Source organism: Microchirus variegatus (genome assembly GCF_963457635.1).
Source record: "Microchirus variegatus genome assembly, chromosome: 8".
NCBI classification, from domain to species: domain Eukaryota; kingdom Metazoa; phylum Chordata; class Actinopteri; order Pleuronectiformes; family Soleidae; genus Microchirus; species Microchirus variegatus.
In genome coordinates this window covers 16,899,812-16,921,301 of record NC_139809.1, presented here as the reverse complement: position 1 = coordinate 16,921,301, position 21,490 = coordinate 16,899,812, and the positions used below count along the sequence as shown (strand labels likewise).

At 36.4% G+C, this 21,490-nt stretch overlaps 1 protein-coding gene across 1 annotated transcript in view; it reads right to left on the bottom strand.

Annotated features, from left to right (window-relative positions):
- The window catches only part of ppfibp2b (PPFIA binding protein 2b), a gene marked incomplete at both ends in the record, with an annotated part of 61,709 nt that overhangs the window by 24,893 nt on the left and 15,326 nt on the right, over positions 1-21,490 (bottom strand). The window contains 3 exons of the mRNA XM_083894233.1: positions 9,268-9,360; positions 12,351-12,578; positions 16,150-16,308. Coding sequence (XP_083750359.1) covers positions 9,268-9,360; positions 12,351-12,578; positions 16,150-16,308 — 480 coding nt within the window. The remainder of the gene's footprint in view (positions 1-9,267; positions 9,361-12,350; positions 12,579-16,149; positions 16,309-21,490) is intronic.

Genomic DNA, 21,490 nt, shown 5'->3' with positions numbered 1-21,490 from the left:
CCAAAACTTGACAAAAAAGTCATAGTATAGTATGTCGTCCAAAACTTGACAAAAAAAGTCATTTTATAGTATGTCGTCCAAAATTTGACAAAAAAAGTCATAGTATAGTATGTCGTCCAAAATTTGACAAAAAAGTCATTGTATAGTATGTCGTCCAATATAATGACAAAAAAGTCATAGTATAGTATGTCATCCATTATATGACAAAAAAGTCAGAGTATAGTATGTCGTCCAAAATTTGACAAAAAAGTCATAGTATAGTTTGTCGTCCAAAATTTGACAAAAAAGTCATAGTATAGTTTGTCGTCCAAAATAATGACAAAAAGTCATGGTATAGTATGTCGTCCAAAACTTGACAAAATAGTCATAGGTTAGTATGTCGTCCAATATAATGACAAAAAAGGCATAGTATAGTATGTCGTCCAATATAATGACAAAAAAGTCATAGTATAGTATGTCGTCCAATATAATGACAAAAAAGTCATAGTATAGTATGTCGTCCAATATAATGACAAAAAAGTCATAGTATAGTATGTTGTCCAAAATTTGACAAAAAAGTCATGGTATAGTATGTCGTCCATTATATGACAAAAAAGTCATAGTACAGTATGTCGTCCAATATAATGACAAAAAAGGCATAGTATAGTATGTCGTCCAATATAATGACAAAAAAGTCATAGTATAGTATGTCGTCCAATATAATGACAAAAAAGTCATAGTATAGTATGTCGTCCAATATAATGACAAAAAAGTCATAGTATAGTATGTTGTCCAAAATTTGACAAAAAAGTCATGGTATAGTATGTCGTCCATTATATGACAAAAAAGTCATAGTACAGTATGTCGTCCAATATAATGACAAAAAAGTCATAGTATAGTATGTCGTCCAATATAATGACAAAAAAGTCATAGTATAGTATGTCTTCAATTAAATAATGACTAAAAGTCATAGTACAGTATGTTGTCTGAAATTTGACAAAAAAGTCATAGTGTAGTATGTCGTCCAATATAATGACAAAAAAGTCATAGAAAAGTATGTTGTCCAAAATTTGACAAAAAGTCATAGTATAGTATGTCGTCCAAAACTTGACAAAAAAGTCATAGTATAATATGTCGTCCATTATATGACAAAAAAGTCATAGTATAGTATGTCGTCCAATATAATGACAAAAAAGTCATAGTATAGTATGTCGTCCAATATAATGACAAAAAAGTCATAGTATAGTATGTCGTCCAATATAATGACAAAAAAGTCATAGTATAGTATGTCGTCCAATATAATGACAAAAAAGTCATAGTACAGTATGTTGTCTGAAATTTGACAAAAAAGTCATAGTGTAGAATGTCGTCCAATATAATGACAAAAAAGTCATAGTATAGTATGTTGTCCAAAATTTGACAAAAAAGTCATAGTATAGTATGTCGTCCAATATAATGACAAAAAAGTCAAAGTATAGTATGTTGTCCAAAATTTGACAAAAAAGTCATAGTATAGTATGTCGTCCAATATAATGACAAAAAAGTCATAGTATAGTATGTTGTCCAAAATTTGACAAAAAAGTCATAGTATAGTATGTCGTCCAATATAATGACAAAAAAGTCATAGTATAGTATGTCGTCCAAAACTTGACAAAAAAGTCATAGTATATGTCATCCAATATAATGACAAAAAAGTCATAGTATAGTATGTCGTCCAAAATTTGACAAAAAAGTCATAGGTTAGTATGTCGTCCAATATATGACAAAAAAGTCATGGCATGGTATGTCGTCCAAAATTTGACAAAAAAGTCATAGGTTAGTATGTCGTCCAATATATGACAAAAAAGTCATGGCATGGTATGTCGTCCGAAATTTGACAAAAAAGTCATAGTATAGTATGTTGTCCAATATAATGACAAAAAAGTCATAGTATTGTATGTCGTCCAAAATTTGACAAAAAAGTCATAGTATAACATGTCGTCCATTATATGACAAAAAAGTCATAGTATAGTATGTCGTCCAATATAATGACAAATAAAAGTCATAGTATAGTATGTTGTCCGAAATATGACAAAAAAGTCATAGTATAGTATGTCGTCCAATATAATGACAAAAAAGTCATAGTATAGTATGTCGTCCAATATAATGACAAAAAAGTCATAGTATAGTATGTCTTCAATTAAATAATGACAAAAAAGTCATAGTACAGTATGTTGTCCAAAATTTGACAAAAAAGTCATAGTATAGTATGTCGTCCAATATAATGACAAAAAAGTCATAGTATAGTATGTTGTCCAAAATTTGACAAAAAAGTCATAGTATAGTATGTCGTCCAAAACTTGACAAAAAAGTCATAGTATATGTCGTCCAATATAATGACAAAAAAGTCATAGTATAGTATGTCGTCCAAAATTTGACAAAAAAGTCATAGGTTAGTATGTCGTCCAATATATGACAAAAAAGTCATGGCATGGTATGTCGTCCGAAATTTGACAAAAAAGTCATAGTATAGTATGTTGTCCAATATAATGACAAAAAAGTCATAGTATTGTATGTCGTCCAAAATTTGACAAAAAAGTCATAGTATAACATGTCGTCCATTATATGACAAAAAAGTCATAGTATAGTATGTCGTCCAATATAATGACAAATAAAAGTCATGGTATAGTATGTTGTCCGAAATATGACAAAAAAGTCATAGTATAGTATGTCGTCCAATATAATGACAAAAAAGTCATAGTATAGTATGTCGTCCAATATAATGACAAAAAAGTCATAGTATAGTATGTCTTCAATTAAATAATGACAAAAAAGTCATAGTACAGTATGTTGTCCAAAATTTGACAAAAAAGTCATAGTATAGTATGTCGTCCAATATAATGACAAAAAAGTCATAGTATAGTATGTTGTCCAAAATTTGACAAAAAAGTCATAGTATAGTATGTCGTCCAATATAATGACAAAAAAGTCATAGTATAGTATGTCGTCCAAAACTTGACAAAAAAGTCATAGTATATGTCGTCCAATATAATGACAAAAAAGTCATAGTATAGTATGTCGTCCAAAATTTGACAAAAAAGTCAAAGTATAGTATGTCGTCCAATATAATGACAAAAAAGTCATAGTATAGTATGTTGTCCGAAATTTGACAAAAAAGTCATAGTATAGTATGTCGTCCAATATAATGACAAAAAAGTCATAGTATTGTATGTCGTCCAAAATTTGACAAAAAAGTCATAGTATAATATGTCGTCCATTATATGACAAAAAAGTCATAGTATAGTATGTCGTCCAATATAATGACAAATAAAAGTCATAGTATAGTATGTCGTCCAAAATTTGACAAAAATGTCAAAGTATAGTATGTCGTCCAAAACTTGACAAAAAAGTCATAGTATAATATGTCGTCCAATATAATGACAAAAAAGTCATAGTATAGTATGTTGTCCGAAATTTGACAAAAAAGTCATAGTATAGTATGTCGTCCAATATAATGACAAAAAAGTCATAGTATTGTATGTCGTCCAAAATTTGACAAAAAAGTCATAGTATAATATGTCGTCCATTATATGACAAAAAAGTCATAGTATAGTATGTCGTCCAATATAATGACAAATAAAAGTCATAGTATAGTATGTTGTCCGAAATATGACAAAAAAGTCATAGTATAGTTTGTCGTCCAAAATTTGACAAAAAAGTCATAGTATAGTTTGTCGTCCAAAATAATGACAAAAAGTCATGGTATAGTATGTCGTCCAAAACTTGACAAAATAGTCATAGGTTAGTATGTCGTCCAATATAATGACAAAAAAGGCATAGTATAGTATGTCGTCCAATATAATGACAAAAAAGTCATAGTATAGTATGTCGTCCAATATAATGACAAAAAAGTCATAGTATAGTATGTCGTCCAATATAATGACAAAAAAGTCATAGTATAGTATGTTGTCCAAAATTTGACAAAAAAGTCATGGTATAGTATGTCGTCCATTATATGACAAAAAAGTCATAGTACAGTATGTCGTCCAATATAATGACAAAAAAGTCATAGTATAGTATGTCGTCCAATATAATGACAAAAAAGTCATAGTATAGTATGTCTTCAATTAAATAATGACTAAAAGTCATAGTACAGTATGTTGTCTGAAATTTGACAAAAAAGTCATAGTGTAGTATGTCGTCCAATATAATGACAAAAAAGTCATAGAAAAGTATGTTGTCCAAAATTTGACAAAAAGTCATAGTATAGTATGTCGTCCAAAACTTGACAAAAAAGTCATAGTATAATATGTCGTCCATTATATGACAAAAAAGTCATAGTATAGTATGTCGTCCAATATAATGACAAAAAAGTCATTGTATAGTATGTCGTCCAATATAATGACAAAAAAGTCATAGTATAGTATGTCATCCATTATATGACAAAAAAGTCATAGTATAGTTTGTCGTCCAAAACTTGACAAAAAAGTCATAGTATAGTATGTCGTCTAAAATATGACAAAATAGTCATAGGTTAGTATGTCGTCCAATATAATGACAAAAAAGGCATAGTATAGTATGTCGTCCAATATAATGACAAAAAAGTCATAGTATAGTATGTCGTCCAATATAATGACAAAAAAGTCATAGTATAGTATGTCGTCCAATATAATGACAAAAAAGTCATAGTATAGTATGTCTTCAATTAAATAATGACAAAAAAAGTCATAGTACAGTATGTTGTCTGAAATTTGACAAAAAAGTCATAGTGTAGAATGTCGTCCAATATAATGACAAAAAAGTCATAGTATAGTATGTTGTCCAAAATTTGACAAAAAAGTCATAGTATAGTATGTCGTCCAATATAATGACAAAAAAGTCAAAGTATAGTATGTTGTCCAAAATTTGACAAAAAAGTCATAGTATAGTATGTCGTCCAATATAATGACAAAAAAGTCATAGTATATTATGTTGTCCAAAATTTGACAAAAAAGTCATAGTATAGTATGTCGTCCAATATAATGACAAAAAAGTCATAGTATAGTATGTCGTCCAAAACTTGACAAAAAAGTCATAGTATATGTCATCCAATATAATGACAAAAAAGTCATAGTATAGTATGTCGTCCAAAATTTGACAAAAAAGTCATAGGTTAGTATGTCGTCCAATATATGACAAAAAAGTCATGGCATGGTATGTCGTCCAAAATTTGACAAAAAAGTCATAGGTTAGTATGTCGTCCAATATATGACAAAAAAGTCATGGCATGGTATGTCGTCCGAAATTTGACAAAAAAGTCATAGTATAGTATGTTGTCCAATATAATGACAAAAAAGTCATAGTTTTGTATGTCGTCCAAAATTTGACAAAAAAGTCATAGTATAACATGTCGTCCATTATATGACAAAAAAGTCATAGTATAGTATGTCGTCCAATATAATGACAAATAAAAGTCATAGTATAGTATGTTGTCCGAAATATGACAAAAAAGTCATAGTATAGTATGTCGTCCAATATAATGACAAAAAAGTCATAGTATAGTATGTCGTCCAATATAATGACAAAAAAGTCATAGTATAGTATGTCTTCAATTAAATAATGACAAAAAAGTCATAGTACAGTATGTTGTCCAAAATTTGACAAAAAAGTCATAGTATAGTATGTCGTCCAATATAATGACAAAAAAGTCATAGTATAGTATGTTGTCCAAAATTTGACAAAAAAGTCATAGTATAGTATGTCGTCCAAAACTTGACAAAAAAGTCATAGTATATGTCGTCCAATATAATGACAAAAAAGTCATAGTATAGTATGTCGTCCAAAATTTGACAAAAAAGTCATAGGTTAGTATGTCGTCCAATATATGACAAAAAAGTCATGGCATGGTATGTCGTCCGAAATTTGACAAAAAAGTCATAGTATAGTATGTTGTCCAATATAATGACAAAAAAGTCATAGTATTGTATGTCGTCCAAAATTTGACAAAAAAGTCATAGTATAACATGTCGTCCATTATATGACAAAAAAGTCATAGTATAGTATGTCGTCCAATATAATGACAAATAAAAGTCATAGTATAGTATGTTGTCCGAAATATGACAAAAAAGTCATAGTATAGTATGTCGTCCAATATAATGACAAAAAAGTCATAGTATAGTATGTCGTCCAATATAATGACAAAAAAGTCATAGTATAGTATGTCTTCAATTAAATAATGACAAAAAAGTCATAGTACAGTATGTTGTCCAAAATTTGACAAAAAAGTCATAGTATAGTATGTCGTCCAATATAATGACAAAAAAGTCATAGTATAGTATGTTGTCCAAAATTTGACAAAAAAGTCATAGTATAGTATGTCGTCCAATATAATGACAAAAAAGTCATAGTATAGTATGTCGTCCAAAACTTGACAAAAAAGTCATAGTATATGTCGTCCAATATAATGACAAAAAAGTCATAGTATAGTATGTCGTCCAAAATTTGACAAAAAAGTCAAAGTATAGTATGTCGTCCAATATAATGACAAAAAAGTCATAGTATAGTATGTTGTCCGAAATTTGACAAAAAAGTCATAGTATAGTATGTCGTCCAATATAATGACAAAAAAGTCATAGTATTGTATGTCGTCCAAAATTTGACAAAAAAGTCATAGTATAATATGTCGTCCATTATATGACAAAAAAGTCATAGTATAGTATGTCGTCCAATATAATGACAAATAAAAGTCATAGTATAGTATGTCGTCCAAAATTTGACAAAAATGTCAAAGTATAGTATGTCGTCCAAAACTTGACAAAAAAGTCATAGTATAATATGTCGTCCAATATAATGACAAAAAAGTCATAGTATAGTATGTTGTCCGAAATTTGACAAAAAAGTCATAGTATAGTATGTCGTCCAATATAATGACAAAAAAGTCATAGTATTGTATGTCGTCCAAAATTTGACAAAAAAGTCATAGTATAATATGTCGTCCATTATATGACAAAAAAGTCATAGTATAGTATGTCGTCCAATATAATGACAAATAAAAGTCATAGTATAGTATGTTGTCCGAAATATGACAAAAAAGTCATAGTATAGTATGTCGTCCAATATAATGACAAAAAAGTCATAGTATAGTATTTCGTCCAATATAATGACAAAAAAGTCATAGTATAGTATGTTGTCCGAAATTTGACAAAAAGTCATAGTATAGTATGTCGTCCAATATAATGACAAAAAAGTCATAGTTTTGTATGTCGTCCAAAAATTGACAAAAAATTTGTAAGTTAGTTTGTCGTCCAAAATTTGACAAAAAGTCATCGTATAGTATGTCGTCCATTATATGACAAAAAGTCATAGTGTAGCATGTAGTCCAATATAATGACAAAAAAGTCATAGTATAGTATGTCGTCCATTAAATGACAAAAAAGTCATAGTATAGTATGTCGTCCAATATAATGACAAAAAAGTCATAGTATAGTATGTCGTCCAAAACTTGACAAAAAAGTCATAGTATAGTATGTCGTCCAAAATTTGACAAAAAAAGTCATTTTATAGTATGTCGTCCAAAATTTGACAAATAAGTCATAGTATAATATGTCGTCCATTATATGACAAAAAAGTCATAGTATAGTATTTCGTCCAAAATTTGACAAAAAAGTCATAGTATAGTTTGTCGTCCAAAATTTGACAAAAAAGTCATAGTATAATATGTCGTCCATTATATGACAAAAAAGTCATAGGTTAGTATGTCGTCCAATATATGACAAAAAAGTCATGGTATAGTATGTCGTCCAAAACTTGACAAAAAAGTCATAGTATAATATGTCGTCCATTATATGACAAAAAAGTCATAGTATAGTATTTCGTCCAAAATTTGACAAAAAAGTCATAGTATAGTTTGTCGTCCAAAACTTGACAAAAAAGTCATAGTATAATATGTCGTCCATTATATGACAAAAAAGTCATAGGTTAGTATGTCGTCCAAAACTTGACAAAAAAGTCATAGTATAATATGTCGTCCATTATATGACAAAAAAGTCATAGGTTAGTATGTCGTCCAATATATGACAAAAAAGTCATAGTATAGTATGTCGTCCAAAATTTGACAAAAAAGTCATAGTATAGTTTGTCGTCCAAAACTTGACAAAAAAGTCATAGTATAATATGTCGTCCATTATATGACAAAAAAGTCATGGTATAGTATGTCGTCCAAAATTTGACAAAAAAGTCATAGTATAATATGTCGTCCATTATATGACAAAAAAGTCATAGTATAGTATGTCGTCCAAAACTTGACAAAAAAGTCATAGTATAATATGTCGTCCATTATATGACAAAAAAGTCATAGTATAGTATGTCGTCCAAAACTTGACAAAAAAGTCATAGTATAGTATGTCGTCCAAAATTTGACAAAAAAGTCATAGTATAGTTTGTCGTCCAAAACTTGACAAAAAAGTCATAGTATAATATGTCGTCCATTATATGACAAAAAAGTCATAGGTTAGTATGTCGTCCAATATATGACAAAAAAGTCATGGTATAGTATGTCGTCCAAAATTTGACAAAAAAGTCATAGTATAGTATGTCGTCCAAAACTTGACAAAAAAGTCATAGTATAATATGTCGTCCATTATATGACAAAAAAGTCATAGTATAGTATTTCGTCCAAAATTTGACAAAAAAGTCATAGTATAGTTTGTCGTCCAAAATTTGACAAAAAAAGTCATAGTATAGTATGTCGTCCAATATAATGACAAAAAAGTCATAGTATAGTATGTCGTCCAAAATTTGAGAAAAAAGTCATAGGTTAGTATTTCGTCCAAACTTGACAAAAAAGTCATCGTTTCTATGGGTTTCATTTTTTGTAAAACAAATAAATAAATCCAAAATGAAAATTGGTGTAAAACTTGTTTCGAGATTTTTTTTCAACGTGATTAATTTTTTGTTAATTGATTTTTCCTGGACAAATATTTCTGTGTCTGGACGTTTTTTTTTTTTATGCAGAAAAATAAAGAATCTTGCAAGTTTTTATATTGTTCCATTTCACATCACCTGATTTTAACAGATGTCTGGGTTAAATTTAACGTGTTTCAAAAATGTACAGTTTTGAAAATATTTTTTTGGGAAAAAAATCAATTTGTGTCAAATTTTGTTCGTTTCAGGATTTTTTAAAAATATATATACAATTATTTCTTCTGTTTTATCGTATCTTGCTAGAAATCCCTCTGTGCCTGCACTGTACTGCTTTTTTCTGCACAAATGTCAAAATAAAGAATGTTGAAAATAAGTTGTCAGATGTTTTCACAGATGTTAAATATCTACCTTGGTTGCTCTCAGTTTCCGCTCATATCGGCTCTTCTCTCCTTCCAGCTCGCCCACTTTGCTCTTCAGCTGCATCACTTCCTGAGATAAATCCTGTGGAGGGAAACAAACCACAAAGACAAAACCTTTTCATTTCATTTCATTTGTTTACATGCGTTACAAGACATGAGGACAAGGGGGAGGAGTCAATCAAACATCAGTCTCCAGTCCAGTGGTTAATGTGGGGGAACACGATCCTCCTGAAACAAGACACCACAGCGTGCAGTTATCAGCCACCGGGGAGGGAGCAGCACAGGTGACCGCTGACCACAGGAAACACTGAAAAACCCTGTTACATGACATGAGCCGTCCACCTGGTCAGTACAGGAGGAAACGCACAGGTGTCATAAACTCTGTTAGTAGAGGGAGGAGGAGGAGGAGGAGCCACCACCATGCAGACCAAACTATGACATCAAATCACACATCAAAGACCCACGTTAGACAGTATTTTTTACAATAACCACAAACATGAGGAGTTAGCAAAGATGTAGGAGGCACCAAACTGCATATATATAGAAATATATGTGTATATTAAGCGAAGTGAAATTTTGTCACATTTTGGACGACATGGTATACTATGACTTTTTGATAAAATTTTGGACTACATAGTATATAGGGCCCTATGATTTCCGTGTTAACGGAATCGCTGACGGAATCGCGGAATTGGCCAATAAAAACGGAATCTAATGTTAAACGCGGAATATCGCGGAAATTGACATAATGTGACTGAAATGCTGTCATCGTGAGGAGAAGGAACGTTTGTCTGGTGAAATGTTCCGGGGAACGCTCATTCGTGGCACCACCCGTGCATCTCCTCACAAACACTCACCCGGCCAGGGTCTCCCCCAGTGCGTGTTGCTTGTTTATTTACTTTATATACACTTTTTTTTCTAAACCGCGGAACAAGTGCGCTGCGCCCGCATGTAACCGGCGAGCGTCCCCTTGTCCAGGTGCCGATTGAAACTCAAGTCACACCATCAAATACGCGATTATTACGGTTATATTGTTATTGTCAATAAAGATGTTATATTTAGGAATGCACCGATAATTCGGCGGCCGAAACACGGCGAGTAAACTGTGGAACATCGCCTATTAAATGCTGGAAAGTTGCTGCGCAAAAGTGAAACTTATGAACTCCCCGCGACTTTCACTTCACACCAGAGAACATTCTCTCTCTTTGAACAGTTAACTAAAGACATCGGCTCATCTGATGCATCTGTTATTCCCTTAATTGCAGAGTTGTAGGGGTAATATTGCGTGTAGAGAAACGATCCAGTCGGATACGGCGAAGCAGACGGCGCAGGAGAGGGAGAACAGTACAGCGCAGGGGCGGTGCGCAGAAATCCGTCTGCACCAGATGAGGGGGCACTACCACTTTTTTATTTATGTTAATTATGCATGGCTTGTTTTAAGATTCACTGGCATTTACTTAATTAGGATTTAACTTAAGTGAAAACAATTAAACAATTGAGAAGTCAGTGGATTCAAGAAGAATTTCAGTGGACATTTTATTCACTGACACAAAAAGCACACATTCTATGGTGGTAAAGTAAGTATAAAAGGTAAAAAAAAAAACAGAATAAAAAAAATTTAAACGGAAAAAACGGAATTTGGAAAAAAATAAAACGGAATTTGGAAAAAAATAAAACGGATTTCATAGGGCCCTAAGTATAGTATGACTTTTTGGTCAAATTTTAGACAAAATTTTTTGAGACTTATTTTGTCAAATTTTGGACGACATGCTATAGTTATGACTTTTTGGACAAATTTTGGACTAAATTTTTTGTGACTTTTTTTTGTAAAATTTTGGACGACATGCTATAGTATGACTCTTTGATCAAATTTTGGACCAAAAATTTATTTTGAAAAACAATTGTCAAATTTTGGACGACATAGTATAGTATGACGTTTTTTGTCAAATTTTGGACAACATTTTTTAATAGAAAAAAGTTGTAAAATTTTGGACGACATGCCATAGTATGTCTTTTTGATCATATTTTGGACCAAAAATTTATTTTGAAAAAAAATTTGTCATATTCTGGAAGACATGCTATAGTATGACTTTTTGATCAAATTTTGGACGACATGCTATAGTATGACTTTTTGATAAAATTTTGGACGACATGCTATAGTATGACTTTTTGATCAATTTTTGGACCAAAAATTTATTTTGAAAAACAATTGTCAAATTTTGGACGACATAGTAAAGTATGACGTTTTTTGTCAAATTGTGGACCAATTTTCTTTAAAGTTGTCAAATTTTGGACGACATGCTATAGTATGACTTTTTTTTGGTCAAATTTTGGACGACATGCTATAGTATGACTTTTTGGTCAAATTTTGGACTAAATTTTTTGTGACTTTTTCGTAAAATTTTGGACGACATGCTATAGTATGACTCTTTGACCAAATTTTGGCCAATAAATTTATTTTGAAAAACAATTGTCAAATTTTGGACGACATAGTATAGTATGACGTTTTTTGTCAAATTTTTGGACCATTTAAAAAATTTTTTTTTTAAAGTTGTCAAATTTTGGACGACAGTATAGTATGACTTTTTGATAACATTTTGGACGACATGCTATAGTGTGACTTTTTGATCAAATGTTTGACTAAAATTGGTTTTGCGAGTCTTTCATTTAGTGGCTGAAAATTTTCCCCCTGTTATCCTATGTGTTTTAATAAACAGTACCTAGTTAGTTAGTACCTCACAGAACCCCAATTAATTATCCCAGACTAAAGGTTTAGGTTTTGGAGAAATCTTCAACTTCAAAAACCCTCAATAACCCCTCATTTTGTCTGGAAGTATTTGGAAAACAAAAATAACATCAACAGTTTGTGCAAGAACCAGAGCAAAGGACGACTCCAGCATCCTACAATTAACACACACACACAGGAACAAATCACAGAGAGGATATTTGTCTGATTCTGTGGAAGTGTCCAAATACCAGTGTGTGTGTGTGTGTGTGGGCTGGTTAGAAGGGGAGAAATGACGGGAAGGAAGGAAGGAAGGAAAGATGAGTTCATCCATCGAGTCTCCCTACGTGTACAGTCTGTCCTCCGTTCTGCATCCAGGCCTCAGAGCCGGACCGGTGGAGGCCAGAGCCGGCCAAATCCGGCGGAGGGGCGGGGCCATGGGCCCAGTCGCCGCTTGGCTCCGCCCACTGGGCCTCCTGCTCCTCCAGCGCTCGCTTCTCCTGGATTCGAGTGCTGATCTCTGCCTGAAACCTGCACATCTGCTCCTGGAGCTCACTGATGAGATTTACCACACACTGGGAAGAGAACCAGCGATGGAGGAGGAGGAGGTGAAGAGGAGAGGAGGAGGAGAGGCAGACGTTAAGTCATTTCATAGTTTTAATATGGAGGATTTGGGGGGAAAGCCTGCGTTCATGTCCTGAGGACTGCAAGATAAAAACATGTATTTTATTCTGTAAGAATAACAAATGAAACTGACGATAACGTAAAAACTTTTATTTTATTTTGAAAGAATAACGACTTAAACTGATAATAACGTAAAATGTTTTATTTTATTTTGTACGAATAATGACAAAAACAAACAAAAACATAAAAACCTACATTTTATTCTGTAAGAATAACGATTTAAATTAAAAGATAACATTAAAACGCATTTTATTTTGGAAGAACAACGACAAAAGGACAAAAACATAAAAACGTGCATTTTATTTTGTAAGAATAACGACTAAAACTAACAATAATGTAAAAATGTGTATTTTATTTTGTAAGAATAACGACTGAAACCAACGTTAACATAAAAGCGTGTATTTTATTTTGAAAAACGACTAAAACGAACAGAAACATAAAAACCTGCATTTTATTCTGTAAGAATAACGACCAAAGTTAAAGGATAACATAAAAACATGCATTTTATTCTGTAAGGATAGCGACTAAAACAGACGAAAACAAAAAAAAGAAAAACGACTAAAACTAACAATAATGTAAAAATGTGTATTTTATTTTGTAAGAACAACGACTAAAACTGGTTAACACAAAAACATGTATTTTATTTTGAAAGAATAACGACTGAAACCAACGTTAACATAAAAGCGTGTATTTTATTTTGAAAAACGACTAAAACGAACAGAAACATAAAAACGTGTATTTTATTTTGTAAGAATAACGACTAAAATCTTACTCTAAAATTATTTGATTTGAAATCAATGAACCGTAAATTGTTCTGTCAGGAAATTCGCACACGCACATCCACCTGTCAATCGCACCAAAGCCCCGCCCCCTAAAGCACACCCTGAATCTAAATCTGACAACATGATCGTCATTCTGTATCAAAGATAAACCTAAAACGAGCAACTTGAGATCACACTCTCCTCAGGAAACTGACTTTTATGACGTCAAATATCCCAGAGAGTCGCCCCCTGATGGCAAATCAAGAGAATACAGAATTCAGGCTTCACTTTTCCAGACCGGGGACAACATCTGAGGAAATTCCCCCCACACACACACACCACACACAAACCAGGGATCAAAGGAACGTCCGACCATGTGACGACGAGTGGAACGCGGCTTTTTTCCTCCTGAGCCACAGCTGCGCCCAAATCAAAGAGATCACCAGACTGTGTGTGTGTGCGTGTGTGTGTGTGGGGGGGGGGGGGGTCACGCTCCTCTGACTCCCTAAGGTGAAAGTGTTTGGCCCTCAGGAATGTTCAAAATGGATGCTCACCATTCCTCCTGCCAGAGCCTCGCAGCAGCTGTTACTAACTAACCACACACACACACACACACACACACACACACACACACACACACACACACACACACACACACACACACACACACACACACACACACACACACACACACACACACACACACACACACACACACACACACACACACACACACACACACACACACACACACACACACACACACACACACACACACACACGGGTGTCACTCTCCATCACAGCGTGACCAAAGCCAAACACAACGCTTTCAAACACTGGATACGTGTGATTTGTTCAGCGCACGCTTGTTTGTTTATGTCGTGACTGCACTCAACTGAACATAAACGCCTTACTGTTATTGTTAAAATTCCTGTGTTCGGGTTCATCTGACACAACTTTCCAGATTCACTAACTTTAAAGGATTTCAAGGATTTCAAGGACCCATGGGAAGCCTCCTTGAAATCCTTGAAAGTTTGTAAATTTGAAAAAAAAGGGCCTTGAATATATTTTTCCCAATTTAACAAACTTTCAAGGATTTCAAGGACCCATGGGAAGCACCTCTCCTCTGATCCCCCATTTTTCCTTCACCCCAACCTGTCTAGGCAGATGGTTGCACATCAGGCTGTTTTTCCTGCCCAAAGGTCCTTAAAATCCTTGAAAGTTTGTGAAATTTGAAAGACATTTCCGAGCACATGAAAGTTCTTCACAGATATTAATCCACTTAATTAAAAGATATCCTAACTTTATGAAACTCCTCACTCTTCTGCACCAAAGTCCATAGAGAAAATCGACGTCTTAAGCTCACAGGGACACAGTAACTGCTGGTCTAAAATAACACGTGAAGTTACTGATGGAGGCAGCAGTGGATCGACAACTCCTGTGTGCTGGGACATAAAAACCGTCGTTTTTCTCGATGGAGTTTGGTGCAGGAGAGCGAGCGGTTTGAAACGAGGCTGACGACTGGTTTTATTCTCTTGTTTCGAAGAGACAAGTAATTATTTGAGTGTCGCGTTTCACTCGGTCAAGCTGCAAAAAATGCAGAGTCAGCGTCTAAACTGGCTTCACAGAGAAGCTTGTTGTTTCACCTGCTTGTTGTGTTTCTAAACGTCCTGATAAGAGATGACGCTGATAAAATAGTCAAATAAAAACTGTCCACGGTGAAGTAATTTGAGCAGGAGGCGAGATCTGTTTCAACACAGGAGAATAAACAGTTAGCACGTCCTGAAGTGTGCGTCCTGCATGTTCACTTCAGGGTGTTTGCATCCACAGGGAATTCTACCACTCTCTATCTTTCAATTCGCCCGTCACCGTCTCTCATCTCGGCCAACTCTCTATTTGTCCACTTCCTCTGATCATTATCTGACTCTGTCGGACATGAGAGTCTCTGTTCGTCCAAACCGCTCTATCATGTTCATACAGATATTCCTCTGAGGATGCTGAGCACTGACTTCCTGACTAATAAACATATTAGTCAGGAAGTCTTATCCCTTAACTTGACCATAACCAGCTAATGACACTCAACTTCTAAACCAGCTCCTCAGAGATGAGGTTCTGTCTCATTAGGACCAGGTTTTTGGTCTCCACAAGGACTGCTGGTCCTGACTAGATCAGTGTTTTACGACAGAAAAAGATCTCATGGTAGAACCTCAGGACTTCCACGGAAACGACCATTCAATCACAGACGAGATTCACTGCCACGTCGCACATTTGTGAATTTAGCTTCTTAAGCTAGCCATAAAATCAAAAATAAATCCAGACGGACTTTTCATCATGACAGTCATAAGAGGGTTAAGGGCGATTCTCAAAAACTTTCAATGATTTCAAGGACCCTTGGGGGAGGAAAAACTTTCAAGGGCTTAGAATTTTTTTTCAAATTTTACAAACTTTAAAGGATTCTAAGGACCCATGGGAAGCACCTCTCCTCTGGTCGCACATTCGTCCTTTCACCCCAACCCGTCTTGGCAGATGGCTGCACATCGGCACTGATGTTTTCTTGCAAGGCTGTTTTTCCCCCGCTTACAGACAGTAGGGGGCAGTGGAGACAGCCACCAAACTGCGACAAAACATCTAACCATCACACGCTGAAGCTGTTAAATTAGTGTTAAAAACCCTGCTTTAGTTAAGTCGCTGCAGTCCCTACCTCGGCTTTGTTCTGATTCGCGTCCGCAGATTCCTGTGCTCGCGTGTCGGTGGCGTATGTCTCCTCCATGCCGACCTCTGTGAGCTTCAGTTTGAGACAGGACACCTCGTCCATCAGGTCCAGCTTCTGAGTCTCCAGAGAAGTTCTGCTGACCAGCTCCTGGAACAAAAAACATGAACCATTTTCGAGGCTGTAAAAACCAACACACACATATACATATATACATACATATGAATCAGTGATGGGAGCTGTGAGAGTCCAGCATGTTTAGTCCACCGAGGACAATGTTCTTCCCACACTGACTGACCAGCTCCGTCCAACCCCAAAAGGCTAAATATACACACACACACACACACACACACACACACACACACACACACACACACACACACACACACACACACACACACACACACAGGCGAGCTAAGGACTCTATTAATATACGTCTGTGCTTCTTTGGTATGGCGGCAGAGAGAAAAAGAAAAGACTGCCTAAAAGTGAAAGATATTTTTCCTTTAAATCACAGAGAAAAAAAAACCCTGTTGCTTTCATTTCCTCATCCACACGGATCTCACTTCCTCTTTCCTTGAAACCAAATGACTCTTAAACCTCAAACAAACAAACACTTTTTTTTGCTGCTCTCTCTTCTTTCCGTCTAAAATTAGCAGGTATATATGTAAATATTAATGTACGTGACCCTGAGTGAACCTGCTAACAACAGAGAGGCTAACATCGTTTTCCACTGCCCTGCGGTGGATTTATTTTAAACCCCGTGTGTGGGATTAGAATTTGGTATACGTCAATATAAGAAAAATCCGGCCGTACCTAACCCAACAGGCTCCTAGTACAGGCTTTGGTCATCTCCCACCTCAACTACCACACCACCCTGCTAACAGGCCTCCTGACCTGTGCTGTGAAACAGCTACAGATGATCCAGAACAAGGCAGCACGCATGGTCTTCAATCAGGGCACATGTCACCCCTCTGTTCATTGAGCTCCACTGGCGACCCTTCATGGATCTGCTCCCACCTATTTCAATGTTCTCCTAAAGGCTCATGTTACCCCTTGACTACTCCGTTCATCTAAGGATCTTCGACAAAACAATCCTGGCTGGTGGAATGACCTACCGAGTGCCACCAGAACAGGGGTCGTCCCTGTCTATCTTCAAGAAGCTCTTGAAGAGCCAGCTCTTCTAAGAGCATCTTCCTTGACCTTGACTTGGATCCAACTCAGAGTTCTTTCCAAGACTTCTTCTACGTAGCTTATTCCTCTTTTGGAAGTAGCTTTGGAGAAAAGCGTCTGCTAAAAGCTTAAATGTAACTTTGTAGGTGGGGTGTGGGCTGGTTCCTGATGGCCACGTCAAGCTAGAGCGTGGAGTTTTGCTGGTGTGCCAACAATGAACAACGACGACAATGGAGGACGTCCAGCACAACATGACTGTCGTGGGTCTTTAGCTCCACCCATACCGTACCATGACTCCGTCTTGTACCCCAAGGGAAGGCTAGCGGAAGTTGTGGGCGGGTTATTTACCACAACATGTGTCCATTCGAAATTAAAATCTTTCTCTTGACCCCAAACTTTCCGCGGAAAGAAGTCCCCACTCACAAGTGGGGACCTTGCAGATTACCAGGAACTCTAGAGGGGCGGGAATGTGTGCTGAAGAACGCTGTTGCTAACTTAGCGATATTATACCGATAAAGTATTCAGACCCCTCTCGCGACTCTTTTTCAAAAAAAGACCTTTTCTGGTTTTTCTTAGAGACATCTGGAGACACTGATGTGAAAGCACGCATCAATCTAAAGGTCGTCTTTGCACATCGGATGTGAATAATCCAGGTTGCAAATTATGACACACCCTCTTGTTTAGTAAAATTAAACGGGTATCGGGAAAACTCATTAAAAGAAACAAGAACTTTGAGTACCAGGAATTATTCTCAGGAAGTTCCTGGACATGTTGGCGGAAAAGGGGCGCTAACAATGCTAAATGTTCCTTTTAGAAAGGGCTCTCTAACTTTGAGATAAATAAATACTGTGAAGACACTTAAAAAACAAACCGGTCGACAAACTTAAAATAACGACTCACTTCGGGATGAAGAAAAACAGTGTGAATTATGTCCTTTGAAGTGGGCGTGATGTGACGACGCATAAAACTAATCGTGCTTGTTGTTGAGTTTGGCAGACGCGTGTGAGATCTTCAGACGCATCTGTTGGCACTGCAGAGTGGATAATCCGTCACATAATCTGTCACATGTTGCTCTTCATAATTGAGGGGAACGCAAATGTCGGGCAGCTGAGGCGCGACCGCAGATATCTGATGAATTAGCTCTGAAGAAGACGGCTTATCCTGCTGTAAGTGACACTGGCCTTTCAGACAGTCAGTCAGTCAGCTGTCTGTCTGTCTGTAGAGTTAAAGCTGCCCGTCTGTTGACATCATGTGATCTTTCAGAGTGGAGAGTATAAATCCTTAATGTGCTAATCCACACATCCTTAAAGCTCGGGTCAGGGATTTGTGGAATGGAGCGCTGCTGGTTTCAGCTAAATACTCATTAACAGCAAAAAAGGACAAACTAAGTCAAACATTAACCAAATGATTGCAAGTCCAGACACTTACTCATTTAAAGCTCCCATAGAGTGATCCTATCGCACATATATGCGAGTTATGGAGGTCTACTTACATACATTAACTTGTTTTTATGGTCAGAAACCTCCTAGTTGCTGGAAACGAGCCGATAGAAATCTCTCCTTACTGAAGCTCTTGTCAGTCGCACAGTTTCAGACTGAAATCTCACCCCCAGATGACAGACTGTGTTGTGATTGGCCAGCTAACGACAGCTTTCCCAACTGTCTTGTGATTGGCCAATACCTGGAAGTGACATAATCAGCACGTCAGCTCTCAGAAGCGCAGCTCCCCCTTCTGGAACGGTGGATGCACTGCTACTCATTATCAAAACATTGTTTTAACAGTGTTTAAAAATAGCTTCTTCACGACTCCCCACCGCAGTCCCTTTGATGACTTTGACCCAAAGTCAGACCCAGAGTCAGAAGACACTGTTGCTCGTGAGAAAAACCTCCACAACGGACATTATTCTTCTTCTGCGGTTCAATGTACGCAACCGGATGTGCCCAGACTAGTGCCCGGACCAGGAGGATTCGCTGTTCGGGAGAACTGATTTTTACGTAACCGGACCGGGTTTTTTCAGAGATCTCGCCGAGCCCGAGATAACAATACAACACAGCTTTCTCAGCAATGACTGAACTGTTTGTTTCGAACCTTCAGGGCTTCTTAAACATGGTAATGACGCAGATACACACCAAAAAAACCAGCGTTAATTGGAACTTCCGGTCTAGGTCCGCTTTAATAATGCTAATAATAATGCTAAAGCTTTTAAATACACCAACGCACATTTGTTTATTTCTAGCCTTCATCAGAATGTTGGAGACTCTTTGATTTGATCTTTGCAACGTGGTTTTTGTTTTTGCAGACGGGGTCTTAGGAAGCTGCCTGCTGATTGGCGACTGAGTTTTGTCGACATCCGACAAAATAATTGTAAGTATCTCACGTTTCTAATCTGACAAACGTTAGATATTTACAATTATTTTGAGTTCCAGACAGACAGCGACTCCAAGCCCGTGACGACTTTCGGTCCATTGAGCTGTCGCTCCAAAACACAGTAGCCAATCGGCAGGTAGCTTCTTAAGGCCCGCCCACAAAGAAAAAACCACGGCGCAGAGAACAAATCAAGGATTCACGACTTCTCAACTGGAACGAGGTGAACTCGGGAGTGACGTCACTTAACGCGTGACACGTTTCCATGACGACTGACCGGAAAAAGACGCATGTGACGTCATGTTTACGTGCCACGACACCGGAGTCCAGGCACTGTTTACCAGTTAGCTCCGTTAGCTGCATTAGCTCCTTTAGCGCCGTTAGCGTGCCTACAGTCGAACTGGAGCGGTCTGTTTATTAAAGGAAAAGAGCAGCATTACAAATAACCAGCGTACCTGTGTACTGTGTATGTGTGCCTCTGTTTTTAAAGTTTAGCATTACTTTAGAGACTCATTTTAACAATCCGGAGTCACGTAAACATGACGTTGTTATAACGTGTGTTAACGTTGACCCTTTTGAATTCTGTTAAACGCTGTTAACGTTTGACAGCCATAATATAAAGTTATAAAAAATTAGATTTTAATCGAAACAGACCCATGATACAATGATGTTTTCCAAGCCACAGCTACAGACAGAGAGCCATTATTTCAGGGTCTGAGGTCTTTTTTATGTCACAGTGTTGTTGACAGTGACGAGGACAAAGAGCAGTGTGTTGAGGAGCAGAAACAGGAGGTCTTATTCTCTTTCTGTCCGACACACAAAGCCGCGTTCTTGTCGCTCTCGCTCCTCATGGGTTTGTGGAGTAAAAAAAATACGACCTGCTGACTTTCAGACTTTTAGACATTGAATTTGGTGAGTTTGATAAGGAAAACTTGTACGCATGTAAACTTGTGATGATAGACGACCCCCAGTATCCTGGCATGTCCAGAATCCAGATACAGATTTTGTACGACCCTGCAGCTTTGGATTTATAATGAATTATTTATGACCGGGGACGGACTGGGACAGAAACCCATTAAGGAGTTGCTCTTTGAGTCCCGGGTTCACGACCAACCCAGACAGATAGTTTCATGCATTCATCTCCTGTTATCATACATCTGACTCCTGGATATCACAGATATCCTCCACAACAATTACATATTACTGGAGATCCCCCAGGTGACACTAATCCTGTGTGAAGAGGGTCTGGTCCACAGAGAGGTCTGAACCTGGACCATTGGCCCTCAGGAATCTTCACATTAAATCTGGCCCTCATTAAAAAAAAAAAAACGTTTGGACACCCCTGGCCTATTGGAAGGATAACTGAAAGCTTCCAAATGAGGATGGAATGGTTCTGCAGTATTTGCTGCAACATCCAGGAAGTGGACGTGCTAGAAGCTCCCACTGCACCTCCTAGAGGCCTCCTAGAACGTCCATTGTAAGAAGCTATTTCTCATTTTTTTGGCTCCGGTCAGAAGCTAAAGCTCTCACATGTGAGATTCCTTAGATCTTCTAATGTTTTGGTGAGTAGCAGTCCTCAGGGTGAGTCTCATTAAAGAACATGAGGACAGTGTGATGCAGAACGGGGAGTTCCAGGATCATTAGTCGACACCTACAGGCCCAAAAACTCCTCTGTCACACTTTTGATCGTGCAGGAACTTTGTTCTTCAAAGCTGGTCTTTACTGAGTGTTTGTTCTTGTATTTGTTACCTCTTGATGACCTTATCAGGACTAGTAGTCCTCATGGAGACTAAAA